Raw genomic sequence first — 24220 nt, 5'->3', positions numbered from 1 at the left:
AGTGTGCACCTATCTTTGTGTTATCTAGAGCAAGAGAAGAAATATATTTAAGCCATATATGTGTATTAATAAATATAATACATATATATGTATTATCCAATCCTAAAAATTTCCTAGCCTTTGAGGTGATTGCTTCGGGACATTTAGAATATTCCTAGAAACCATTTACAGTATTAATTTGCCTGTAAAATAGAGTTCTCATAAAGATATTATAACTTTTTAACATACAATTAAGATCCAAATGGCCCTGCCCCTTCCCACTTTTCTTCCTCTTAACTGGCTTGGAATTAAAACTCCAGAAGTTAATTTGGCTTAGTCCACATAAATTTTAAGAGATAGGGTTGGTTCCTTCTTGGTCAGGAAGAACACCTTGGGATCAGGTCTCAGTCACTTCACAGAAAGTCCCTGTTGACCACTGGGACAAGTGTTCATGGATCTTCGTACTCTGCAAGGGAGTACTCTGGAGCTGTCACTGGGTGAGCTATCATGTCTTGATTGCATCTCCATAATCAGCTTGGGTGATATCAAAGACCAGGATGTTCATAGGAAAAGCCACCAACTCAACTGGGCAGGTACCAGCAAATACCCACTTGTTGCTGCTACCTCAAATCAGCCCCCATCCCCTCCCCCACTCCCCATTGGCCTTGTATCTGTCAGCAGTACTGATAAAACATGACTTTAGAGCCAGCTAAATTCCCACCGCCTGATTTCCATCTAAACTCCCCTGGAAAGCACAACTCTATTTCTGGGTTTACAAAGACTTACATGATTATCCCTCTCCTCCACTAAGGCAAAGAGTGCAAATTCATCTGAGGAGCCCATGTCAAGACCGGATGTCAGGAATAGACCAGAACTCATGTTTCCTGCACTACAAATGAGGTCTCTTCCACCTTTCCTTGACTTATTTGGCAGCAGATGGTCAGCAAAAGATTCCCAATTCTTTGTCCTTTCTTCTGGAGAAATTATCTGTTGTGCTTTCTGACCTATCACAGAGAGCACCAGCATCTTATCTGTTGAGGTGGTTTTGAGCCAAGCTGAAGGCCATGCCATGTAGCTCCATTTGCTTGGTAAATATTCCATAATTAAATTGATTGGATATATACCCTTGAGCTGCAGAGGGAGCCCATTTGAGTTCAGCAGCTAAAAGAAAACTTACCAGTGTTGTAGTGCTTTGTGCAGTAGCCAAGTTCCTTCTCTTCTTTCAAAATAAACTGGGGCAGCGTCAGTCCTTCAGCAACTTGCACTGGACCATCACTTAGCCACTCAAATATCAGGTCATTCATTGTATACCCAACTGGATTAAACAGATCACAATGAAAAACTGAACGCATCTTTCAAAAAAAAAAAAAGCTTGAAAATCTAGCCAATAGTCCCCCAATAGGGACTTGTTTAAAGCAGACACATGCTTAGTCAACTCAAGAGCATTATTAATAAAAGGCCTGCAATCAGGGAAGTGGCTGTAGCTCAATCATTTGGGCTCCCATCTACCATATGGAAGGCCCTGGGTTCAAGTCCTGGGACCTTCTTGTGAAGGAAGGCTCTCCCACATGCTGTGGAGAGCCGCCAGCAAAGGCATTGCAGAGTATTGCCTGGCCTGCAAGCACCACAGAGCCAACTCAGCAAGGTGACTCAACAAAAAAAGGGAGACAAGCAAAAACACAGAAGAATGCACAGCAAATCGACACAGAGAGCAGACAGCAAGCAAGCCGCAAGGGGGGGAGGGGATAAATAAATAAATAAATTAATTAATTAATTAAATAATAAAATTTTTAAAAGAGCTGCAGTCATCATGACAAGCAGATGTCATTGAAGGAATTGAAGACAGCAAGCTATTTTTGTTCTATATAATGAGAGAATGGAATCTATAAAGTCTATTTTCTTTGACCCTCTTTTATTCACTAAATCTTTCTGAAGAACAAACAAGCAAACATAAAAATCTTGTGAGGAGTGTCTTTATTTGCATGAGTGTGTCAGTGGCAATCCAGTAAGACAACCCAATTGATGGCATCCTTTTTAGTATTTCAAATGAACTGCATTCTTTCTTTAATGAGAATGAATTCATCAGGGACCTGCCTAAAATGTTTCCATTGCAAACTTGGCCCTGGACCACCTTAGGGTCTGTTAGCTTTGCTTCCAGTATGCTTATGTAAAAAGTCCTTATGTTAAACCCTCAATTACTTCAGGGAGTGGGGAAGGCTATGGGCAGGTGACCTAAGAGGAAATTAATACGCAAATGTAGAATGTTCATTTGTGCCACAATCTTGCTAAATAGGTCCACTCATGACTGTTCAGATGAAGGAAAACCAATTCTCTGTTATGTAAGGTCATACTGTTATGTGACTCCAGAGCCATCCAAAGTAAGATTGTTACCAGTTTAACAAACCAAAGTTAGTTCTTAGTCTCCAAGCTCTTGCTAACTGGGTCATTATCTTTCATGTGTTTCTGGATAGTCTGGTACTCCAGAAATGAACGTTACTCTTCTTTCAGACATCATTTCTCCCCCTACCCCTCTGTTGGTAATATATGACCTCTAAAATGAGGAGGAGAAGGAATATTATGAGAGGTCTTGGCTGGCCAATAACCTCAGCATATTCATTAAGTTTTTAGATTCTCATTCTTGTTTACTGCAATATGGTAACTCACCAAAAGTACCTAGAAATCAATGATGAAGTTAATTGGAATCTACTTTCCTCTTTCTTGGGACCACCTTTAACATTCAAAGCCAAAAATAAACACATGGAAAGCAAGGAATTACGAAGGGGACCCTGTGAATGCCTTGATTCTCCATAAAGAGAATGGTCAACTCTATCTCTTCCAGTGCAACACTGAATGAGTACTTTCTGTATGCCTCCCAACAAATACTCCAAGTAACCAAATGCCCCACATCCTCATCTGGCTAGTTTCTCCCTGGTCACGTACCCTGAAGGCCCAGCCTGGGGCAGGCTGAAGAGGTAAAGAGGTGGGGACAGGAGAAGTAACATTGGAGTAGAAAAGTAAGGAGTAAGTAATAATTTCCAACCCCTACATCAAAAATTAGTGGTAAGCACATCTTTGCTTCATAGATTTAATTGTTTTTAGGTCTGCCAAGGTCTGCAAGCATATTTACTAACTGGAGATATTTAAGCCGCAGAGGAACTTGAGTTGACAGCTATGGCTGCTGTTTTGCAGAAAAAATAGAAGTGTTGTGGTGAGGCAGGGAACACTTTGGGCAGTAGAAGACATACAAAGAAAGAAGCATTATATAAGAAAATGTTTTCTCAACTTCCTTCTGAAGAGAAGGAGTAGTGGCAGGGTGAGTGAATACATAAAGCCTGTTGTAAATCAGAAATTCTCACTTTATCCCTGAAAACTTCTTAAACCAAAGACCTTTCATTATTTTGTGTTTTTTTTTTTCTGTAGGAAGTTTCCAGGGAAATCTACAATGATTTTTAAATGATCAGAAGGAAACCCTGTCACTGCCTCTTTTAAAATAATAGTTGATGTCTTTTTATATTTATTCTTCTTCTAAATCAAGAAGTTAAAATATTTCCTTGCCCTTGCCTCATTAAGTCTACTAACATCCCTGTAGGTGAGGAGCACTGATTATTCTCTGCATTTTACAAACAGAGAAACTGACAGAGCAAGCCAGAAAAAAATTTCATGTCTCTTGACTGAAAATTCCATTACCTAGGAGGCATTAGCAATTTATGGCATGTGTCAAAGACTTCAGTGGCATCATGTCTAGGGCATACAGGGGACAAAGCAGGTAACATTCCTCTCTGCTGCCTTCCCTATGCCTTTGGGTGTCCATGCAAATCAACGGGAGAGGTCTCTTAATCCAACCCATCTCGTGTCTCGGTCTCACATCCCCTTCTGGGTAAGGCCCCTGTGTCTTGTCCTCAAGACAATTATCCCTTCCTGCCAAAATTCCTTTAGGGCTGCTGGTGTATATGGGCATGAGATGGGGAGAAATACAATTTTCTGATTATGAGGTGAATCCTTATAGAAGGTAAAGGATAATAATCTTAATGTTCCTGGGAGACATTTTTATTTTCAAAGGAAAGCATACTAAATCAGGTATATTTCTTTGAAGAAGGGCATGCTATTTGGCATTTTACTGTTAAAGGTTGTCTGTGCTCTATTGATGAGCTCCCGGTATGAGATGTACACAAGCACTTTTGCTTGTCCTCCCATTAGGACTTTGGGGGTTGGTAAGTAGGTACAGAATGAGTCTGGTGGGTCTTTTCTCCTTAATGACATACTCAGAGAAACAGGTCACTGGCTAACACAAGCAGGCAGTCATTTCAACAGTGGTGACTTACAACTCTCCAGCTGCATGGTACAGGTCTGAACATCCATTGGAAAGTTCTTCAAGTCCATGGGGCAGGATAAGGTTAGGGTGAGTCTGAGCAAAGAGAAAAAAAAAACAGTTTTGAGTCTGTGAGTTCTGAGTCTTGAGAAACAAATAGACAAAAAATACATTTGGCATTAAGCAAAGTGACACTGATTCAAATAATGAAATCTAAGCTGTCACTCGGCAATGCTTTGTTTTTCAAATGAACAGTGATCATTGTTGGGTTTTAAAATTATTGTAGAATTTCACCACAACTCCTTACTATTTTCACCTTCCAAGCTCTCCTTTCCTCACCCCAACCCTACATGGTACTGGTCTTAATTTGATTCTTGAATCAATAAAACCACTGAGAAATGCTGTAACAAAATAGTGGACTCTTACCCACATTGGTGTTTAAAAGACTTAAGGTTCATACTGTTTTATAATTATACCTTGGATAGATGGACTTTGGTTTAAGAACAATAAATGATATGATAAGCACGATTGATTGTAATAAACATTAGTTTTCCTTTGTGTAAATGCTTAACTCCATAGTCTCTTCATTTCCTAACCTATCCAAGTAGATGGGTTAGCAATATGTTGTGCATTCATCCTGGAATTTTGACCATTCTGAAACTAGTACCCCTTGAGCTAGAAAAAACCCATTTAAGGGCAGTAGTTTGTACATGGTCTTTACCTCTATGCAGCCCAGAGGAGCTACACTTCCCTTTACCTGTAAACTGTTCTGACCTGCAGTCAGCTAGGGCCAAGGCTTATCTCAGGATACCTGATAGAATCACCATCTTTTTTCCATTTCCTTTTTTTAGCCCTCCAGGGAATGGTGCACACCTCTTGCTCTTTGATTTTTCTGTGACTCAAAGATTAAAGGAAGGAAATCAGGACTGAGAATCAGCAGATCTGGGTTCCCTTTTCAGTACTGCCTCAAACTATCTCTGTCCACTAAGCAAGGTCTCAAACTCGCTATCATGATTGCCGCCTGACCAATCACATGATGAGGTAGGGCCATTACGATGAGGCTTATTCCCAGTTAGCTCTGATATCAGAATCTCTGTTATTCTAATGCTCACTGCTCCACAGTCTGTTCATTGTGTCTCAAACATTTATTACCTCCTAAGACCCTTCTGACTCCTGCAGTGGTCCCTAAACCCTCCCCTGCTGTCCTGCCATTTTCCCTCCCCCTCCTGGCTCACTTCTTTTCCCTCACACTGCTTCATTTGATTCATTCTATATAAGCCAAACCGTAACACAAATTGTGGCTGATAAAGAGTAGGCCTTGTGGAATACCCATTTTGAGAATAGAAAGGTTTAGGTTTTGAAGTGAGGTTAGACAAAGAACCCAAGCTGCTCATCTTCAAATACAATTGAGAAAAGCAAGATACAAAGTGCAATGTGATCCCAATCATCTAAAAATGTTTTCTAAATCTGGGAAATAAGCACATAAATATATTAACAGTAGACATTTCTGGGTTTTGTGATGATTAGTACTTTGTTTTTATTCTTTATTTTTCTGCATTAGCTGTATTAACAAATATAGGTTATTTTAAAATGTCTGTAAAAAATTCATCAGCCCTCCCATATTCATATCATTAAATATGTCTTTCTTCAAACATAGCTGAAAGGTAAAATTATAAAATGACTTTTTAGTCAGTATATATTTTACCATTATTATATTATATCAGGGAATTTTGTCTTAAACACAGTATTTCATTTTCATTGCTAAATAAATTAGCTTCTGAATGCTATTCTGAGAACCTAAATACCATGTTTCTTTTTTAAAAAATGTTTTTTTTTGTTCTAAAAAACCTGACTTAATGTTTTGGACTAGGGAACAATTATTTATGTCAATTGTAGAGTATATTTATAAATATATCTATAATTGTGTATGTGCATGTGCGTGTGTGTATGTTTCCTAGCATTGAAGACTTTATTTTTTTGAAAACACAATTTTATTGAGATTAATTCCATGAACTCTTTAAAGTAAGGGCAGAGTATAAAAAAGCAAAATGAAAGTTCTCTATAATGCCAAAAAAAATTTGACATTTTAACAAGGGGGAATAAAACCTCAAAAAGATCAGTGGGTTTTAAGTGGTCATTAACATAATGAGAACCTATTTGCTATTTCTTAAAGAGAATATATTTTCATCATACAAAAATATTTTCATCATGCAAAAATACCCAGAGGGCATGTGGATTATTTACATGAATCAAACCAGAAAATCTAGAAATATCATCATCTTGAAATCTACTTTTTATAAACTTACTGATCTAAAAAATTAGAAAATAATAAGATTGGAAATGAACACAATTTAAAAGCACATGTACCACAAAACTCAACTGTACATTGTTTGCTGTCAGAAACAACCCAACTTTAACATGCTTAATCGAAGACTTGTTGAGTTTTGCTCTTTCATGAAGTGAACTTTACACATTTATTCATGGAAAAGAGGCCTCACACAATTATTTCTGCCTTTGTTGCAGATTTAACAATCCTCCAGACACCCAGAATTATTGGGATTAAAACTATTAACAATACGCAAGACCCAACTGAGAAAAATTCCCAGCAAGGATGCAGCTAGCCCTGAGTCTTGTCTCAGCTGAGAACTCAGTGAGTGTTTTCTTTCTTCCTAATTTCTTCTCTTGATATGTTTTGCATCAATGCATGCCACTAACAAGGAAGAAAGTTAAGAGCACTGCAGTTGGTTAAATCATGTCATGAGCCGAGCAAGTGGGAAGAGAATGTAAAAATCTAATAAGTCCCTGCATGATCACACAGCCCATCTTTCATGGCATCTAGTTTGCCGTGCATCCAGAAGCCTAAAATCCAAGCTTGCCCTTTACTTATTTTTCCATTTTTATTTATTTCATTGAAGTATCTCTCAAATACAGTGAAAATGCTCACATCTTAAGATGGAGAGTGATGACTTTTTACATCTGTAGCCACGTAGGTAACAAGTACCCAGGTACAAATGTAGAATATTCCCATCACCCCAGGATATTCCCCTGTGCTCATTTCCTAGCCAAGAAACTCTGCAAGTAACCATGCTGCATTTATTTTATGTTTTTAAAAAGCTATTTTGTGATTTAAAAAGATTGAGTTTTGGAAAAAGAAAAGAACTTGATAGTATTTTGTACAGAGATACAGAAATTGCACCAGTTAAGGCTGATGCGTGCAACAATGTACTAAAATGTAAACAATTTTTCATCTCCTTTACTCTGACTCTCCACCTATTTTTGGTGGGTCTCACAGCATTAAGCATTTTAATTGAAAAGCCACTGTTCTTCCAAACTGGCCTGGAAATTCAGACTTTTCCCTGGCATTTCCCTTACAGAAGACCTGCTTTTTTTTTTTTTTTTAACTGAGAACTAGAGCACTGAGCATACATTTTGATTTTAAAGGCAAAAGAATAAAATAATCCACAGGTAGTCAGTCTTCCAAAATCTCACCGTTCCTGCTCTTTCTTCCTCCTTACTAATTTCCTTTTCAATTCACCTTGCTCATCAAACCAGTACTTGGATTCATTCCTCACTTAAAGTATAAATGACTGATAAATGTAGACATTATAAACTATTTCGGTTATATTTACAGTTTTTAAATCCAGTATTATATTTTTATGCTTTAAAAAATTTGTTTCTTATCTTTCTCCCCTTCTACAGCACAAGATCAATAAAGGCTGGGACTTTTTATTTTTCCTCAGAGTAGGTATTCAAAAAATACTTTCTGAACAAAGAAAGAAGTAATGTCATAAACTTAAGAGAATTTCAGGCTTTCTTTCTGCCAAAATGGGAATGGAAGAAGGATTTCGAAGGGAGGCCAGTCACCAGAGTCCATAAGGGGTCATCAAATTACAAAACTGCTGAAGGAAGCCAGAAAAAACTTGCCTGGCCCCCTCTGCAAATGGCTAGCAGATTCCCACCGGAAATTCAGCAACTCAAGCTGGAGGAAAGTCAGGCAAGTTGGTCCATCTGGCCTTGGGTCTTGGTCAGGCAATTGGGAATTGGGCCCATGGCTGCTCTCATGTTGCTAGAGGAGGTAAATTAATCACATAACATTACAACCTTATGGAAGACAGGAAGCTCCTTGACTCATAAAGCAACTACTTGTTCTTAAGGAACTCAGTATTGGGAGTCCACTTTCAATGACATATTCTTTTTTTTTTTAGAAGTTCAGCAAACTTTAATAACATGACCAAATAACATGCCTAGAAGATTACAGAGCTAGATTTTGAATGTTGCTCAGCCTGTGTGCCAAGCTTAAATTCCTGGTACATTATTCACCACACCCAGGTTTTACATGGACTGTCCCATCTCACATCCCTTGTCAGAGGTCACACCCTGTGGTCACAACCACCTCCCTTTTGGCTTGTTCACAGGAATCTCCTCATGCCTTCATGCCTCTTGCCAATCAGCCTCTGACCTCTGACTTGAATGTCAAGTTTAATCCATTTACACATTTCAACATTACAAGTCTAACATTTAATTTCTTATGTCCCTCATACTAACTGCAACCACTAGTGAGCAAGACCTAAATACCTGCATTTCTCCATGATTGCCTCTGACACCTCATGAGATTAGGATATTGTTCCTGGTATAAACCCAAAGTCACTACTCCTAGTGACTATCAAATATATCTGGCACCTCTAGTGTCAGTGACATATTCTTGAGGAACGAAAAATGCCATTTGAAGGGAAAACAAATTTTCACGCAGAAATACAAATTTTAATGAGTGATCTGCTTACTTAAAGCAAAGAATACCAACTTGCTATTTTGAGAGTTAATTCTAATGATTACAATAATCTGTCTTGTTCAGAGAGGAAGGACAAAGGGATGCTTCTGGGTTTTTCAGAAGGAGCAAAAGAACTGTGGCTACGTTGCTGTTGTTCTTCTGCTGGGACACACGTTGAGCACACACTGGGAAGTGTCCTGGGAGCACTCATCAGTATGCGGCTGCACCAGAGGGGAGGGAACCTACGGCGTTTCTTTACAGTTAAAATACTTAATAAGGAAAAATAAGGATTAAAGCAGAAATGGTGGTGTTGATGAGGATGAGGGTGACAGTATTGATAATCAGAATTCTCTGAGCCTTTGCTGTGGATTGAGCACTCTCAGTATTTTACAGTCTTGAGGGGCATCACACAAGGCAGCTAGTGTTATCTCTGTTTCTGAAGCAAGGAAATTGAAGCTCAGAGAGATTAAGCCATTTACCCAAAGACACAAAACTAGTAAGTGACAGAAGTTAGATTTGAACCCAACTTTACTTGGCCCCCAAGTCCATACGTTGTTTCCCGCTCTACCACATTAAAAAAAATAATGTTACCAATTTATCATCATCTTCTGTCTGCGAAGCCAACAGAGTTGGCTGTGAACACCTCAGTTGCCTTGCACCTGCTCTGGGTCACCTCTTTCATTCTTTCTCAGGTATTCAAACGTCTCATGATTCGTCCTTTGAAAAATCAGGTCAGATGAAAGGAGGCAACAACTCCAGCCTCTCCAGACAGCCTGGTAGAGGGAAAACATCACTGACTGCGACTGAGGACTTTGGCAGGGAGAAGATGGGTCGGTCCATCTTACCCATGAAGAGCGGCTTGACCCTGACAAAATCTCAGGGTCGCATCCCTTCCCCCTCCCCAACCATAACCTGCACTAAGTTTCTGTGATTCTAAACTGTAAGTGAAGGGTATCAGCTTGAAGGATTTCCGCTATAGGTGGATTTGCCCTGAATATGATAAAAGCTTTAAGTGCAAGTAAAAAGGGATGTTTCTTCAAGCAGGAACATTCTGGCAATCTGGGCAGATAGGTAAGATGTGAGAATGAGATATTTATTGCCCCCACAGGGCTTTCTCACTCCAACATCCTAGAACACCAGCCACTCTTTCTCCATGAACATAAGGACAGCCTTTCCCTAAAATGTAGGCCAGTTGAATCTTTCCTCCCTGGTGGGATCTTGAAATTCTTAACTATATGACATTCTAATGTCAGTGAGATTTGACAAGATGCATCAAGTATCAAACAAGAGTGTCACCTTAACCCAGCTAGAACTTAAGTGAAATTAGCCTGGAGGCAAGTTAGAATTCAAGTTAAAAGTGCATCAGGAGAGGAAGGGAAGAGGAAGGGAGTCAGTGAATTAAAAGACACTGCCAGGCTGGTTGTCTGATCACGACATTCTTTAGCACAGGGCTTTTCAAACTCTGGTGGGTATATGTGTCATTGGAGGGCACTGGTAGGAATGCAGATTCTCAGGCCCTTGTGATGAGCAGTGCAAGTGATCTTCAGCATGTCCAAAGGGATGTCTTCAAATACCGTCAATTTGCTAGACTAAAAAGGGAAGGTTTTGAAAGGGAAATAGGGAAGAGGATTGAGAAAGGGGGTTGTTGTTTTTCTTTAGCAGTAGTACTCTCTTTGGGAAATATTACTTCCCACTGGGAACCAGGGCAGGAGAATTAGCCCTAATAGGCTGCTGAGCGAGTGGGCCAGAGGTAATGAGACAGGGAAGGCTGATCACGATGGAGAGACACTCTGGTAAAAACAGGGCAGTGTAGCCAAGGTTAGTAATTACAGCCAACCAGGATATGGCAGGTGTAGCTGGGAGATTGGGAGAGTTCCTGGGAGGAGTGGAGGACAGTTTCTGGGTGCAGCAGAGCAGAATCAAGACCAGCTTGTGTATTAACACATGCACATGTGCAAAGACCAAAAGTGGAACTATATTCAAGGTGGTGGTAGTGTCAGGGCATTGTCTCCTGTCTCTAACTGGAAAATCAGCCACCAAGAAATTTCACAGGAAGTTGAGGAGGTGCTGTAACACACTGAATGAACCGCACAATAAAACTTACAAAAGCTCATGATGCTGCTCAGGGAGGAGGATTGAGCACAGAAGAGAACTAGCTCCAGGTCCGTAGCAAGGATGTATCAAGGTGAGTCCTTAGTGTTAAGCAGGACTTCCCCTGGGTTGTACCCTAGTACAGTCAACCCTCTTTATTGGCAGATGACACAATTGTGAATTCTCCCACTTGCTCAAATTTATTTGTAACCCCAAAATCAATACTCGCAGCACTTTCTTGACCATTCACAATCATTCTCAGAGTGGCAAAAATATTTCATTTGCCCAATACCCACGTTCCCAGCTGAGGCTGAACAAGAGATGCTCTGCCTTCTTGTATCAGCTTTCTTACTATAAATAAATGTCCTTTGCACGATAAATTAGCACTACATTTTTCACGTTTTCGTGCTTTTTTTCTTGGTGATTTTGTATTTAAAATGGCCCCAAACATAGTGCCGAAGTGCCATCTCATGTTCCTAATACAAGAAGGCCATGATGTGCCCAACAGAAAAACAAAACATGTGATACTCAAGGTTTGGTCAGACACGAGATATAGTGCTGTTGGTTGTGAGTTCAATGTTAATGAACCAACAATATATTTTAAATAAGGTGTCTTTAAATAGAAACATACAAAAAGCAAGGTATGTAGTAATCAGTTGATGAAAATGTTATAACCAGAGGCTCTCAGGAACCTAGCCCTGTATTTCCCAATGGTTCAATATTCACTAATTCAGTGTTTAGAGCAACTTTATAGAACATAACTACCATGAATAATGAGAATTGACTCTGTATCCATTTAGCAGTTTTTTGGAAAACTTTTAGTGTGCACCTACCATGCATCAGACACTTGAAATAAGACAGTTTCTGTCTTGAAAGAGAACACAGTTTGTCATAATTACATACACATATACACTTACATGCATACATAGGTTCATGGAATATATTCCAATAGTTGAGAATTTATTCTTCAATTTTTAGAAAATTGTTTCCAAAACCCCACTTAAAGAATCCTTTCAGATAATAAAAATCAGATATTCCTGAACTGAAGCAAGTAAAAGGCTTTAATTACTCCCTTAGAGCCTAAATACATATGCACATTGTGTAGACCAGATAACCTATCCTTATCCAAGTAGATCTTGCAAGGATTATTTGGGTTATCAGAGAAGCACACCTTGCAGTAATCATTTAATTCTTCTGCATTAAAACCCAATGGTCCAGGAAGTGGATGTGGCTCAACCGATTGGGCTCCCATCTACCATATGGGAGGACCTGGGTTTGCTTCCCAGAGCTCCTTGTGAAGGCAAGCTGGCCCATGCCCGTGGACAGCTGACAGCCGGCCTGAGCCCGTGGACAGCTGACGATCCACGCCCGTGTAGAGCTGATGGCCCGCACCCGTGGAGAGCTGGCACAGCAAGATGATGCCAGAAAAGGGAGGCAAGCAGACACAGAAGAATGTGCAGCAAATGGACATAGAGAGCAGACAGCAAGCAAATGGCAAGGGAGGGGGGGGGAATAAATAAAATAAATCTTAAAAAAAAATGGTCCCACACAAGGATCTTGATTCACATAGAACAAAACTAATTGATCTAAATTTGTCTAGGCCAATGAAGGTTGGAATTTTTAATCTCATCATTTCTGAAAACCCTGAAATGAAATGACTGCTTCAAATTCACCTCTCTTATAAAGCATAGAGTGGGTCTTGCCCACTCCATTCTTGGGCTGGTCACCTGGTCTATGGGCAGGTACAGATGTACCTTACCTGGGAAGGCTTTCTACATAAGCGAAGATCGAGAAATTCATGGTGTATAAATTTTTAGGAGTTCCAAAGAAAGATCCCAATGCATGTCCTTGCCCAAACACCATCCAACCCTTAGCTACTACTAATCAACAAATAGATCTTTACCTATCAAGATCTTTAACAAATAGATCTTTATCTAGTCAAGGCTACCATGACTATTAAGATGCAAATTCTAGGGAAAGAACAGTGCTTTATGAACTGTTAATCATTTTCTCCTTTGTGTAAATGAGTCGACCGCTTCAGGATCTTCACCTCTATCCCCAAGAGCAGGCTGCCAGTATGGAAGGAGGGCTTAAGGGATCCTGAACATTGAAATTGGATGGAAAACAGGGCTCAGAAGAGTGAGCTAGGGCACCAGAGATAAATAATTTTTTCACTATCGTCTAAGGCTGAAACTAAACCCCAGATTTGTTCTAGGCTGGAAGGTTAGACTCCCATCTTTCAGTTAATTCCCAAAAAGCATAAGACCCCGTTTTTCCCTGTTGACCTTGGGACTCTAGAGGAGATGAATGGTCACACTGCTTGGCTCATCAGCTGTTGGACTTCTCTCACCTGATTAAAATCCCAGTGGCTGACTAGGAAGGTTCATGTTTAACAAACATTATAAAGGTATCTAAGAAAATACCCATATGCATTGAGCAATACTAGCCAGGGAGGAGAAAATACAATATCTGCTCCCGTCTGTGTCTTATCCCTTCAGAAAATGTGCACACATATGGTTGGTCCATGTTAATGAAGTCCAAATATGGATTGGATTCAACTTGGAGAGAACTGATCAATCTACAGCTAAAACTTTTCCAAATGCTTTGATAATTCCTGAACGAAAATGTTTTGAAGGTGTTGAGTAGTAGGGGGCTAAATTGAACACTACAGAAAGAAGAGCTCAAAATTCCAAATATTCAAATAATCAATACTGCCTGTATTTTTGTTATATTTCAATTTTCCAAGTTATTTCACAGATAATATTTCTTTTTAAACCCAAACATTCTTGAAGATAAAATGGTATTAACCTGCACATTAAAGTAATGGGAACTGACTTGTCCATTGTCTATATTTCTAAGGTCACAGCTATTTAACGGTGGTACTGGGGTGAAGAGAGAGAGAAAGGCAGTGTGATACAAGCAATTTTCTTAATATTTGTTTGGGATTATCTTACTTGTGGTAAAGATGGAAAGAGAACAAGTGCCAGCATGCTTAAGAAAGCCAAAGTAACTTGGTATGTGCTGATAGCTGACAGCAAAATTGTGTTATTGGCATTTTGCTGAATTAAAACTTCCATTGTGGTAACTCTGAGGAAGAGTTGCTGGCCACTGTTTCTGGTGGCAAAAGTTGAAAAGAGAATCAAGTGCATGGGGGAGGGAGGATGGGGAAAACTGTCTCACTCTGCTTTGCTCCCTACAGCCAACTCAGGAGTGATTGGAATTTTGGCATTCCTTGAACACTTAATACGCATCTGGAACTGAGAAAAACTGCAACTCAAAGAAAGGCTAAATAACTTATTGTGGCCCGTTAGTATGACTGGATTTGAATCCAAGTCTTCCTGACCCTCAGACCAGACATCTGCCCACTAGAGCATTCGATTTTTAATCCCCTAAATCACTTATTGCCCTCTTTCATCTGACTGCTCAAAACAGCAAAATATCTCTGCTAACCTGAAACATCAAATAAGACAGTTTTATTATCCTTTGAAAGAACTGACTGATTAGATATGGAGGTGGCCTTGCTCTGAGAAGACGTTACAGGCGGAACTTCATGTAATTACGCACAGCCTTAACTATCTTTCAGTGACTAACAACATATTGTATCCTTATGCCACAAGCAAAGAGAGACTTGGAAAGAATGCTGAGCTTTGCAGATGACAATTGTTTCCCCTTATAATATGGAGTGCAGTTTCTTTGGATTATATGCTATGAGAACACACTAAAGTAATTCATGTATCTCATAAGAGCTATGATGATATTATGAGTTTTTATTTTTGGATTACTGCCATCCAGGGAGCCTTTCAAAAGCAGCGCCATGGATCAAGTAGTAGCCCATGCCAACATAAGCTGAGCAGCCTCACCAGGGTTTCTGACTTTTCTTTGGCTTCCTGCCATAAGAAATTTCAGGTAATGAGTAATGGCAGAATAGCCCCTTAGCTCTGCTGGTTCAAATCTATCATGTGATTTCCTTTAACCTACATAGCCAGTTATTGTCCCAGCCAACCATCTTTGTATAATTGTCTAAAAGTATACATACCCATAATTCATGAACATATTCTAAAATGATATCTTACAGATATTCCTGCTGATTGAATCAGAAGGAATAAATAACCTAGTTTTGAAATTGGGAAATTTCCCATTAGGGCCTTCAGACTTTTTGGCCTACATTGAGTATTTGTCATTCTGTACATTCTAAGCTGAATGTTTCAAGTCCACCACTTAAACTTTCGGTTGTCCAATCTTCCCTACTCTACTCTGTCATCAGAAATCTTTCCTCAGGAGTTGGATATTCAGTTTGGGAGAGAAGGGTTCAAAGATCCACAAGTAGTTTGAGCAGGTAGCTTTAAATTCAGAATCTCCTCTTACTGACTCCCAATCTTGAAGGGCCAAGTAGTACCCATTCTTATTTACTCATCTAAAACAAGATTTGTGGTTTGGGAAGGAGTGGGAGGATATTTATAGACTTATACTATGATAGAGCTGAAAGGAGCCTCAGTCTTCATCCAATTTTCTAATACAATCTCATTTTATAGATAAAGGAGTGGAGACACAGAGGATGAACTGATGGGGCTGGGAAGGTTGTTCTGTGAGCCTGGAGGATATGGTAAATGATGAGATGAAGTGTGGTGCTAGCAACACTGAGCTAACTTCTCAGTATTGGTATTCTTTTCTTGGCCCATTGCCTAAAGAGCAAATCCTGGGTGAATGTTGATTAAGTGGAAAGTTACCACCAAAAGGAAGGAAAACTACTGGTTGCTATTCCTAGTCCAAGCAGTTAGACAGTCAAGGCCAAGTGGTCGTGCTGGCTGCCATGGGAAAAAAAGAGTCTTGTATTTCATTTCATGATTCCGTCTTTTCCCTCAAACAAGGTTAAGATCCTCACTCTGCTGTGTTTGAACCTATATTATGCTTCTTAGCTTAAATGTATGTGTATTTCTGAACCCAGTCAGGAGCTCAACAGAGCTCTCCAGCATGCCACGAGAGTCTGTCATGTACAGAGCACACTTTCTAGACTGTAATGCTTTTACTTTCAGCCACACCTTTACTGGGGACCAGTCTTCGAAATTACCCTTTCTGCCCCACTTGTCAGCTCAGCGCCTGCTGAACTCACCAGTGTCTGCATGTGCCAGCACTCCCCACCCTTCCAATTATATTCACCTCTAGGAAGAATGGGATCATCGTGGTTTCCATGGTATTTCCCACTACTTCTCTGAAGCCTCTCTGCTTAATTCTTATGTGGGCGCTTATGTTATAGTCATTAATTACTGCATTAAGTCAAGTCACAAAACTAATGAGCATTTGGACACAGAGTTGGGAAATGAGAATGTAGTTTTGCTTGGATAATTAGGATATAAAGATAAACATGGTCCAAATATGCTCAGAGAGAAGAAATTTCAGCTTTTCATAGCTGCCTTCTAAGAGAAAATACCGGCTATGTGTCTCATCAAAACCTGACAGGAAGATCATCAAAGCATCACCACTGGTAACATTGAGGCAGGTCTTAGTTTATTGTGCCTTTTATTTATAGCTCTAACATCTAAATAGAGAATGTCCTTTTTCTCTGTTCCATGAAATCATTTTATATCTAAACCTAGAATCTTTTGAAGGTCTTACATCAGACCCGTAGGACGAGTCAAGGGTGTGAGGCAATGTGAGAAAAGCTAGTCTTCTATGTGTGTGGGTAGAGTTGGTCTTTAGACAGCATTGTCTGGGGAGCACCTTTGGATGCCTCTGTAGAAATCTACACTCCACCTACTCACAGTGGTGCCTGTAATCAATCATCAGAAGGAGAAGGCATGCCAATCCCCAAGTTACCATGTAAACACTCCTGGAAGGAGAACACTGAATCATCAACACCTGAAACAGTGAACTGAATCAACAGGGATTAATAAGCAAATCACCATCAAATGCCTTAAAAGGCTACGTTTCACATCAGATAAAGGTTAATAATGAGGCAACAGATAGATGTGTTGGTAATATGGGGTGCTGTTGTGGGGGAGCAGTACTATAATTATTTATGGTTTGGGAGTCTATCTGCAGTTGGAGGGTAGCTTATGGTCCCCAGAAGACACTGAAGGCAAACAATATGTCCTTAACAACTTCACCTCAGGCCTACCCATTCTGGAAGCACACAGTAAATCTAGAAGCAAAGTTAACTCCTTTAGGTTGTTAGCTTCCATAAGAAAGATAAGAACCCTTTCTTCTAAACAGACAAATAATGAAGAGCTTAAAGGCATATATATACAAAATATGCATATACACCTAGGGATGTTCAAGGACCCCCTAAAGTTTCACATAGTTCTCAGGTTAAGAACCCCTGTTCTATAGGGTCACACTCAAAGAGTGGTCAGTCCTATCCTAAAATCTGGAGTTTTAGAATCTATCTGGGCCAAGCTGGAACAGAAAGCATAATTACATTTCCAGAAAAATACCTAGAGACCTAGAGTACATGGCAATATCATTTTGAGTGTCTGTGCATATATTATTGTCTTTTAATGTTCACAATCAAATTATCTCTTTTTCAAAAATGAGGAAATAGGGGAATTTGTTACTTCTGAACTTGTAAGTCACACAGCTAGTGCTGGGGCCAGAGCCTCAAACCTAAGAGTATTTGACTCTAGAGCCCTGTGCCTCTGATAATATCAAAGGTAGCCAGGATAGCATTCAATACCATAAGATTCAGGGTAAGGGTCTCAAACTGTACAGCAAGCTGAAAATTGCGAGATGAAGAGCATCTTGATTCAGCAAAGTAGTGTAAGATGAGCAATCACATATGTACATTAATGGACAAAAATTTATGAAAGCAGAAACAGTGAGGAAATCCCTCCCTCCTTCCAAAAATGGTTGCTATTTGTTCATAATGTTAACAAATGGAGGAAAAAGCAGTTGATTTAAGTTGCAACAAAGGTGATTTAAGTTATATAAGGAAGAATCTCTGTACAATGTGAACGTGACTTATTATTACAGGATCCTGAGAGAGTAGAAATTGCCTCTGAAGGCTTCTAAAAATGTAATGGGCTCTCAACAGGCTGTGTGAAGGCAAAGAGTTGACTTACTGACTTTCCTGGGTCTCTTCAGCCCTTTCATCCCTGTGATATTAAACTTTGCAGGAAGTAAATATACTATTATGAGTTCTATATGCTATATAAAACTAACAAATGGATCTTCCTGTTTGAACGCCAGTTGTTTTACTTTGTCAATTTAAACAGTCTTTTCAGGCACTTGGAAGATTTGAAGATACTTTATCTTCTCATCTTTAATCTTCCCTTCTTCCTCCAACAGCCCTTTGAAAAATAAGTCCCAGAAAGGTTGGTTCCAAAGGAGTGGTGGTGGGGGGCGGGGTGAGGTGTGGGGTATGTGGGAACCTTTTATGTTTTTTAATGTAATATTTTTTGTGATCTATGTATCTTCAAAAAAACACAATAAAAAATAAATGCTTACAAAAATAAAACTACATGTCTTTGGAATTGCATTTGCTTGTGTCTTTGGACTTGGCTTGAATTTAATAGGAAACTAGAGCACTGAACTAGAAGTCAAGAACTTTGATTCTTGTCCCAGCTTTCCTATTAACAGGCTCCATTATTTTGGCTCACCTAACTTTTGGAAGAAGTCCCTTCCTCATTTGTAAAACAAAAGTGTTGGATTAGATATTCTACAACGTACCTTCAAATTAGAAAATGAAACAACACATCCCATCCTTCTCTAAAAGTTAGAGTTCTGACAGAAAATTCTCAGAAGCAATGGAATGTAAAGGAAGAAAGCAAATACCAGCCAAGATATAGATAAGCTACTTCTCTCCCAAAATTCTCGTCTTCTCTTTGCTTTCATCTTGCCTACAATATCCCATGGTGTGCTGACTTGTACTGCAATCCATTACATTCAAGTCAACAAATATTGTTTGAACAATAATATTTGCAAGACAGACTCCAGCACCTACAATCTGATTTATTGGACTTACCACACTCAGCTAAGATGGAGGTGAAGAAGGACAACCACCACACCATGGAGCCTAGAGTGATTACAACTGAAAATGGGAGGATTGCATCCAGCATCCAGGTGGAATCTGAGCCTCCTCTTGACATAAAGGTGCAATGGACACAACCAATCCAGTGTCCACATAGAAGAGGTGGCATTGGATTGGGAAAAGTGGACATAATGGACAAAGGGTATGGGGAAAGGCAGGAAGAGATGAGAGGTGGAGGCGTCTTCGGGACATGGAGCTGCCCTGGATGGTGCTTCAGAGGTAATCACCGGACATTGTAAATCCTCACAGGGCCTACATGATGGAATAGAGGAGAGTATGGGCCATGATGTGAACCAATGTATATGAGGTGCAGAGGTGCCCAAAGATGTACTTACCAAATCCAATGGATGTGTCATGATGATGGGAACGAGTGTTGTTGGGGGGGGGAGAGGGGGGGTGGGGGGGTGGGGTTGAATGGGACCTCACATATATATTTTTAATGTAATATTATTACAAAGTCAATAAAAAATAAAAAAATTAATAAAAAAAAAATAATATTTGCAAGGCTTGCCTCATTATACCCCAGGGATTCAAGCTACTTTATGTAACTTGAATTTAGATTTTGACTCTCTCTGAAGTGTGTACAAAGCAAGCTATGTGTCCTTGTTTATACTTTGATCAGAGATGACTGCTAATTAATGGGACAGGTCAGCCAAAAATATATATTTTTTAAAAAAAACAGAGTGAGATAAAGCATTTTAGAGAAGTGAATATTAGAGAAGAAATAGAAAAGAAATGAGTAGAAATAGATTCAGCACTTTTTCATTGACAAAGACTGTGTCCTCCATCAATGGATAGACAATTTGCTACCACTGAGCTACAGACCTCTGATTCCTATTTAAGAGGTTTGAATTTTATTAAAGTACCACAAGTGTTCGAATCAGGAGGACCCTTAATGGGATTCTATTGTGCTCTCTTTTTTTTAGCCCTCACCGTTTTGGAAACATATATAAATCCTTAGGAAGTATGATCTTGCTTGTTATGAAGTCAATGGACTGCATAGTTCCCTTTGTGTTTTCTTGGGCCAATGAAGCCTTGAGCTTTGGTTTCCACACTGAATTAATTCTACCTTTCTTCCTATAAAAGCTAAGAAAAGCATGGGATCTTTCCTGGATGAAATGCTACTAGCATTTGTTTCAGGTTTCAGGAAAATGCACATACAAAACACCATCACAGAACTTTATTATTATTTTTAATGTGGACCAATTCTTAGGTAATGATTTAACTGTCTAGGAAAGAGTCAATTTCTAAGTTTATCTGTGGTACTTACAGCTCCTTCCTTATATCTTTCCCAATGCCCTTCCTCCTATCTCATTTCTCCTCTCAAGCATCCACTATTCTCTTTCCCACTATTATTCAACTGCCATCAAACCTACCCTCAGAACTAAATCTCCTACCAGCCCGTTGCAGCCTGCATGAATTTAAATTTAACTAATGTGTTCCTTTTGCCAAGAATATTTGCACTGTAAACCTGAGTGTGCAGGGAAATTCCTTCCTAATGGAATTTCAATAGGGACATCCCCAGAACCTTTAAGACACCAGCAACTGTAGCATGCTTAACCTTAAACTTAAGTTGGACCCTGTAGCTGGGTTTATATGAAAAATAATTACTACTTGACCTCTAGTTAGATTGGGTCCGGTGACTGCAATAAATAGGAATATGGACACTGACCCCCAGGGTATCACAGTATCTGGAACACACAGTTTATTTACAAAGTTAGAGCCACTTCCCCCTCCCCCCCGGTTTTCTATTTATTTCTATTACTTAATTTATCTTGTGCCTGTCTGCCTTGTTAGACTGGAGCCTTTCCAGTGCAGGGACCACATCTTACTTAGCTCTTTATCTCTAAGCTCAGTTTAGTGTCTTACTCATTGGAAACCTTTCCAGGCAAATAATTGGATCTCTGCAGTTCAAATCTGCCAAGGGCTTATGTTGCCCTAAAATGGCATGCCCCGTTCTCCTCCACCAAGGATCTTTCCTCTGATTTAAAAGAATAGCCACAATCAAGGAAAATTCTAAATCAGTCTGTTGCAGGACAGGATTTTTTTTTTTAGCGCCTGTACACTTGGGAACCAGAGATAGTAGAACTGCCTCTGGATCTAGGCCTAAGGAGCCTTATATTCTTCATGGTTCTAGAATGGAAAGACCTTCATAGAACAGAAAGAAAAAAGATATTTTTTTTATTTCCACCATGTGCAATGCCAGGTATTTACTAGAACAAATATTATCCAAGGCTTGAAGGGTTAGCTGGAGCAGCTGATACCCTGTGCTGCTTTTTATAACTCTCCTTCTCTGTACCATGCTCTATATATGTCCCATTTCATCAGGTCACAGCAAGTTAGTTCGTGCACAGTACTGCATCTTACACCAAAAAAAAAAAGCATCACCATACAGAATATTCTGTATTTCCTTAAACATAAAGTATATGTTAGAGGAAGTTTCCTGGTCTATGTACAAGCAATGATTTTGCCACTTGTGACAAAAGAACTGCACTTTCATTCCACAAGACATTGGCACTGCCAACCATCAGCAAGCCATAAAATTGCTAGGTATAAGAATGGAATACACAATACAGAGCCAAATTGTATCTAGAGTTGTGAAATGAAGTTGGGATGGGGGCGAGTCTGCCAACTTGTGAACAGTTATTGGCAAGGACACTAGCTGTCAACCTTTTTTCATGACAAAATTTGGAGAGAAAGGTGGGATTCTATAAAGAACCTTGAAAATGATGATTTATTCACTGTATTAAGTATCTCTCATGTAAGTACATTGTCCCGGGTCCTTTGGGAGGGGATACAAAAAAAAGGTGAATTCCAAGTATCCTGGCCTCAAAGAGCTTATTTAGAAAGAACATTGGCTTTAAAAGACTGATAGCCATGATTTCATTTATTGAGTACATGCTCTGTATTAGGCAAAGGGGCAAATATTTTTATGTATTCTATATCAGGGGTTGGCAAACTATGGCCAGTGGGCCAAATCTAGTCCTCCACTTGTTTTAATAAACAAAATTTTATTTAAAGACAGCCACATCCCATTGTTTGCATATTGTCTCTGGCTGCTTTGGCACTGCATGGCACAGTTGAGCAGTTGACAAGGAAATGGTATGGCTCACAAAGCTTAAAGAGCTTACTGTCTGGTCCTTCACAGAAAATGTTTGCCAACTGCTGCTCAATATCATTCATTCTCACAAGAACATTCAGAGATGAATATGGTGTATCTCAACTTACAAGTAGGAAACTGAGGGGAAGATATAGATTAAGTAACTTAGTAAGTGACAGAACTTGAGTCTAGGTCATTCCAAAAATCCATGTTCTTATTTCTTATGTAATACTCATATATGGAAATAGCTAAGATATAAGGTAGGAAGAAATAAGATATGCATAGAATCACAGAGAAACTGAGTTCAGAGGAGGGAGAGATATTATTTTGAGCTTTGGGTGATAAGGATTCTGGAGAATATAAAATATAAAATATAAAAATTTTAAAAAGTGGACTTCAGGAATTGTCTAACCCAAGTCCAAGAAAAGTTGAGATCAAGGCCACATGGTTAGTTAGAAGCAGAACTGGCATTAGAACTAGGTCTCCACTGATCCAGCCCAAGGTACGTTGTCAATGATCTCACTGAGCCATTGGGTATTTTTTTTGTGGTTTAATCTTACAGAACAGTAGGATGATTTGAAGGAAGAATTTGTACAGTATGCTCAATGGTAATTCAATGGAATGGCCCTTTACTGAGGCAATCAAAAATGCATTTGTGCAGGTATTTACATGATGCCATCACCCATACACCATCCTATCAAATACATTTCTTATTTGTGGAGAATCACTTCTGAGACCATGGGAACATCTTGCACTCTCCACAAATTTTAAGATTCAAATGATAAACTAGAGACAACGAAGTCAACTATTCATAAACATTCTACCCTGAAAGATCAGACAGACCCAGTCAGGTAGAGAAACGGAGAAGTGAGCAGAGGCAGCCAAAGGAGGCTTACCTGATACTGTAGAGCACTTTGCCATTTTTTGAAATACGTAGCAATTTGTTGTCAGTGGTGACGTCATGGAAGTTGGCGCCCTTCTCATTGGCAAAGAACAAGTCTGGTTTCCAAATGGAGTCCAGCATAGATGGGTCCAAGTCCAAGGAATCATCAGGGTACTCGCTGTATGCCAGTCGTGAATCATTCCACTGTTGTCTCAAAAAAATGTTCACTCGGTAGTCCTACAGAAATGCCATGCACAAGAGTTACTTATTGCCCATGCTGGCGTAAGAGGCCCATCTCCTTTCCCCTTCACCCATCTCCCTGATTTGGTACAGCATTGGTTCCTTGAGTCAACCAGGCTGTGTCTACTTTGGTCAAAATAAACCACTCAGTTCTATTAGGAGTGAGGACAGAGAGGAGAGAAAGAAAGAAGACTCAACCAAAACAGAACACTAATGCAACAAGTTGATGTGTTTGACTTTTCTTTCTGTTTAAACGAGTCATCCTGGGACCAGATAATACTAACTCAAGCTGATTTTACTATAGTAAAAGGTAACAGTCAGTTGAGAAGTGAGTCTATGGAGACAGCGTCAAATGAAACTGATTCATCTTCCAAATCAGAAATGACAAGATCTCTCGTCTCAATCTGCTCCAATTCTCTCGTGTCTGTAATTTGGTAGTGGAAATTTTATTTTAAAGATGTGACATGATAGAGTAATATCTTTAAAGTTCATCAACATAAATATTAAGGTGCTGCATGGTGACAAAACACTTCCCTCATTGTTTCTTACTTTTGAATTAAATGTTTTATAATTTCTCTGAATTAGTTGTGACTCTACTAGCTAATTTGATGCTTTATCAATTGGAGATCTTTTTCATGCTTTCTTAATCTGAGCACCTTCTGACAAGTGGAAGTCTCATGTACATCCCCTGATGTTCCTACTTGGTGTGGGAATTTCTTCCTGTGCTAGTAATTCAGCATGGGGCAAGGACTGCTCTTCTGAAGACTTATATTCAGAGGTATTCGGGTTCATGGAACTGTTGCTTCACTGATAATCTGGACCTTAAA

At 39.4% G+C, this 24220-nt stretch overlaps 1 protein-coding gene across 11 annotated transcripts in view; it reads right to left on the bottom strand.

Annotated features, from left to right (window-relative positions):
- The window catches only part of GLRA2 (glycine receptor alpha 2), a 184006-nt gene that overhangs the window by 110735 nt on the left and 49051 nt on the right, over positions 1–24220 (bottom strand). For all 11 annotated transcript variants that reach the window (XM_071213125.1, XM_004484316.2, XM_071213124.1 and 8 more), the window contains 3 exons: positions 23167–23390; positions 4302–4384; positions 1157–1294 (listed from right to left, as the gene is read on the bottom strand). In XM_071213125.1, coding sequence (XP_071069226.1) covers positions 1157–1294; positions 4302–4384; positions 23167–23390 — 445 coding nt within the window. The remainder of the gene's footprint in view (positions 1–1156; positions 1295–4301; positions 4385–23166; positions 23391–24220) is intronic.

The sequence above is a fragment of the Dasypus novemcinctus genome, chromosome X, assembly GCF_030445035.2.
Source record: "Dasypus novemcinctus isolate mDasNov1 chromosome X, mDasNov1.1.hap2, whole genome shotgun sequence".
Lineage (NCBI taxonomy): Eukaryota > Metazoa > Chordata > Mammalia > Cingulata > Dasypodidae > Dasypus > Dasypus novemcinctus.
Note: the sequence above shows the minus strand (reverse complement) of the source record. Positions and strands in the feature narration are given on the sequence as shown.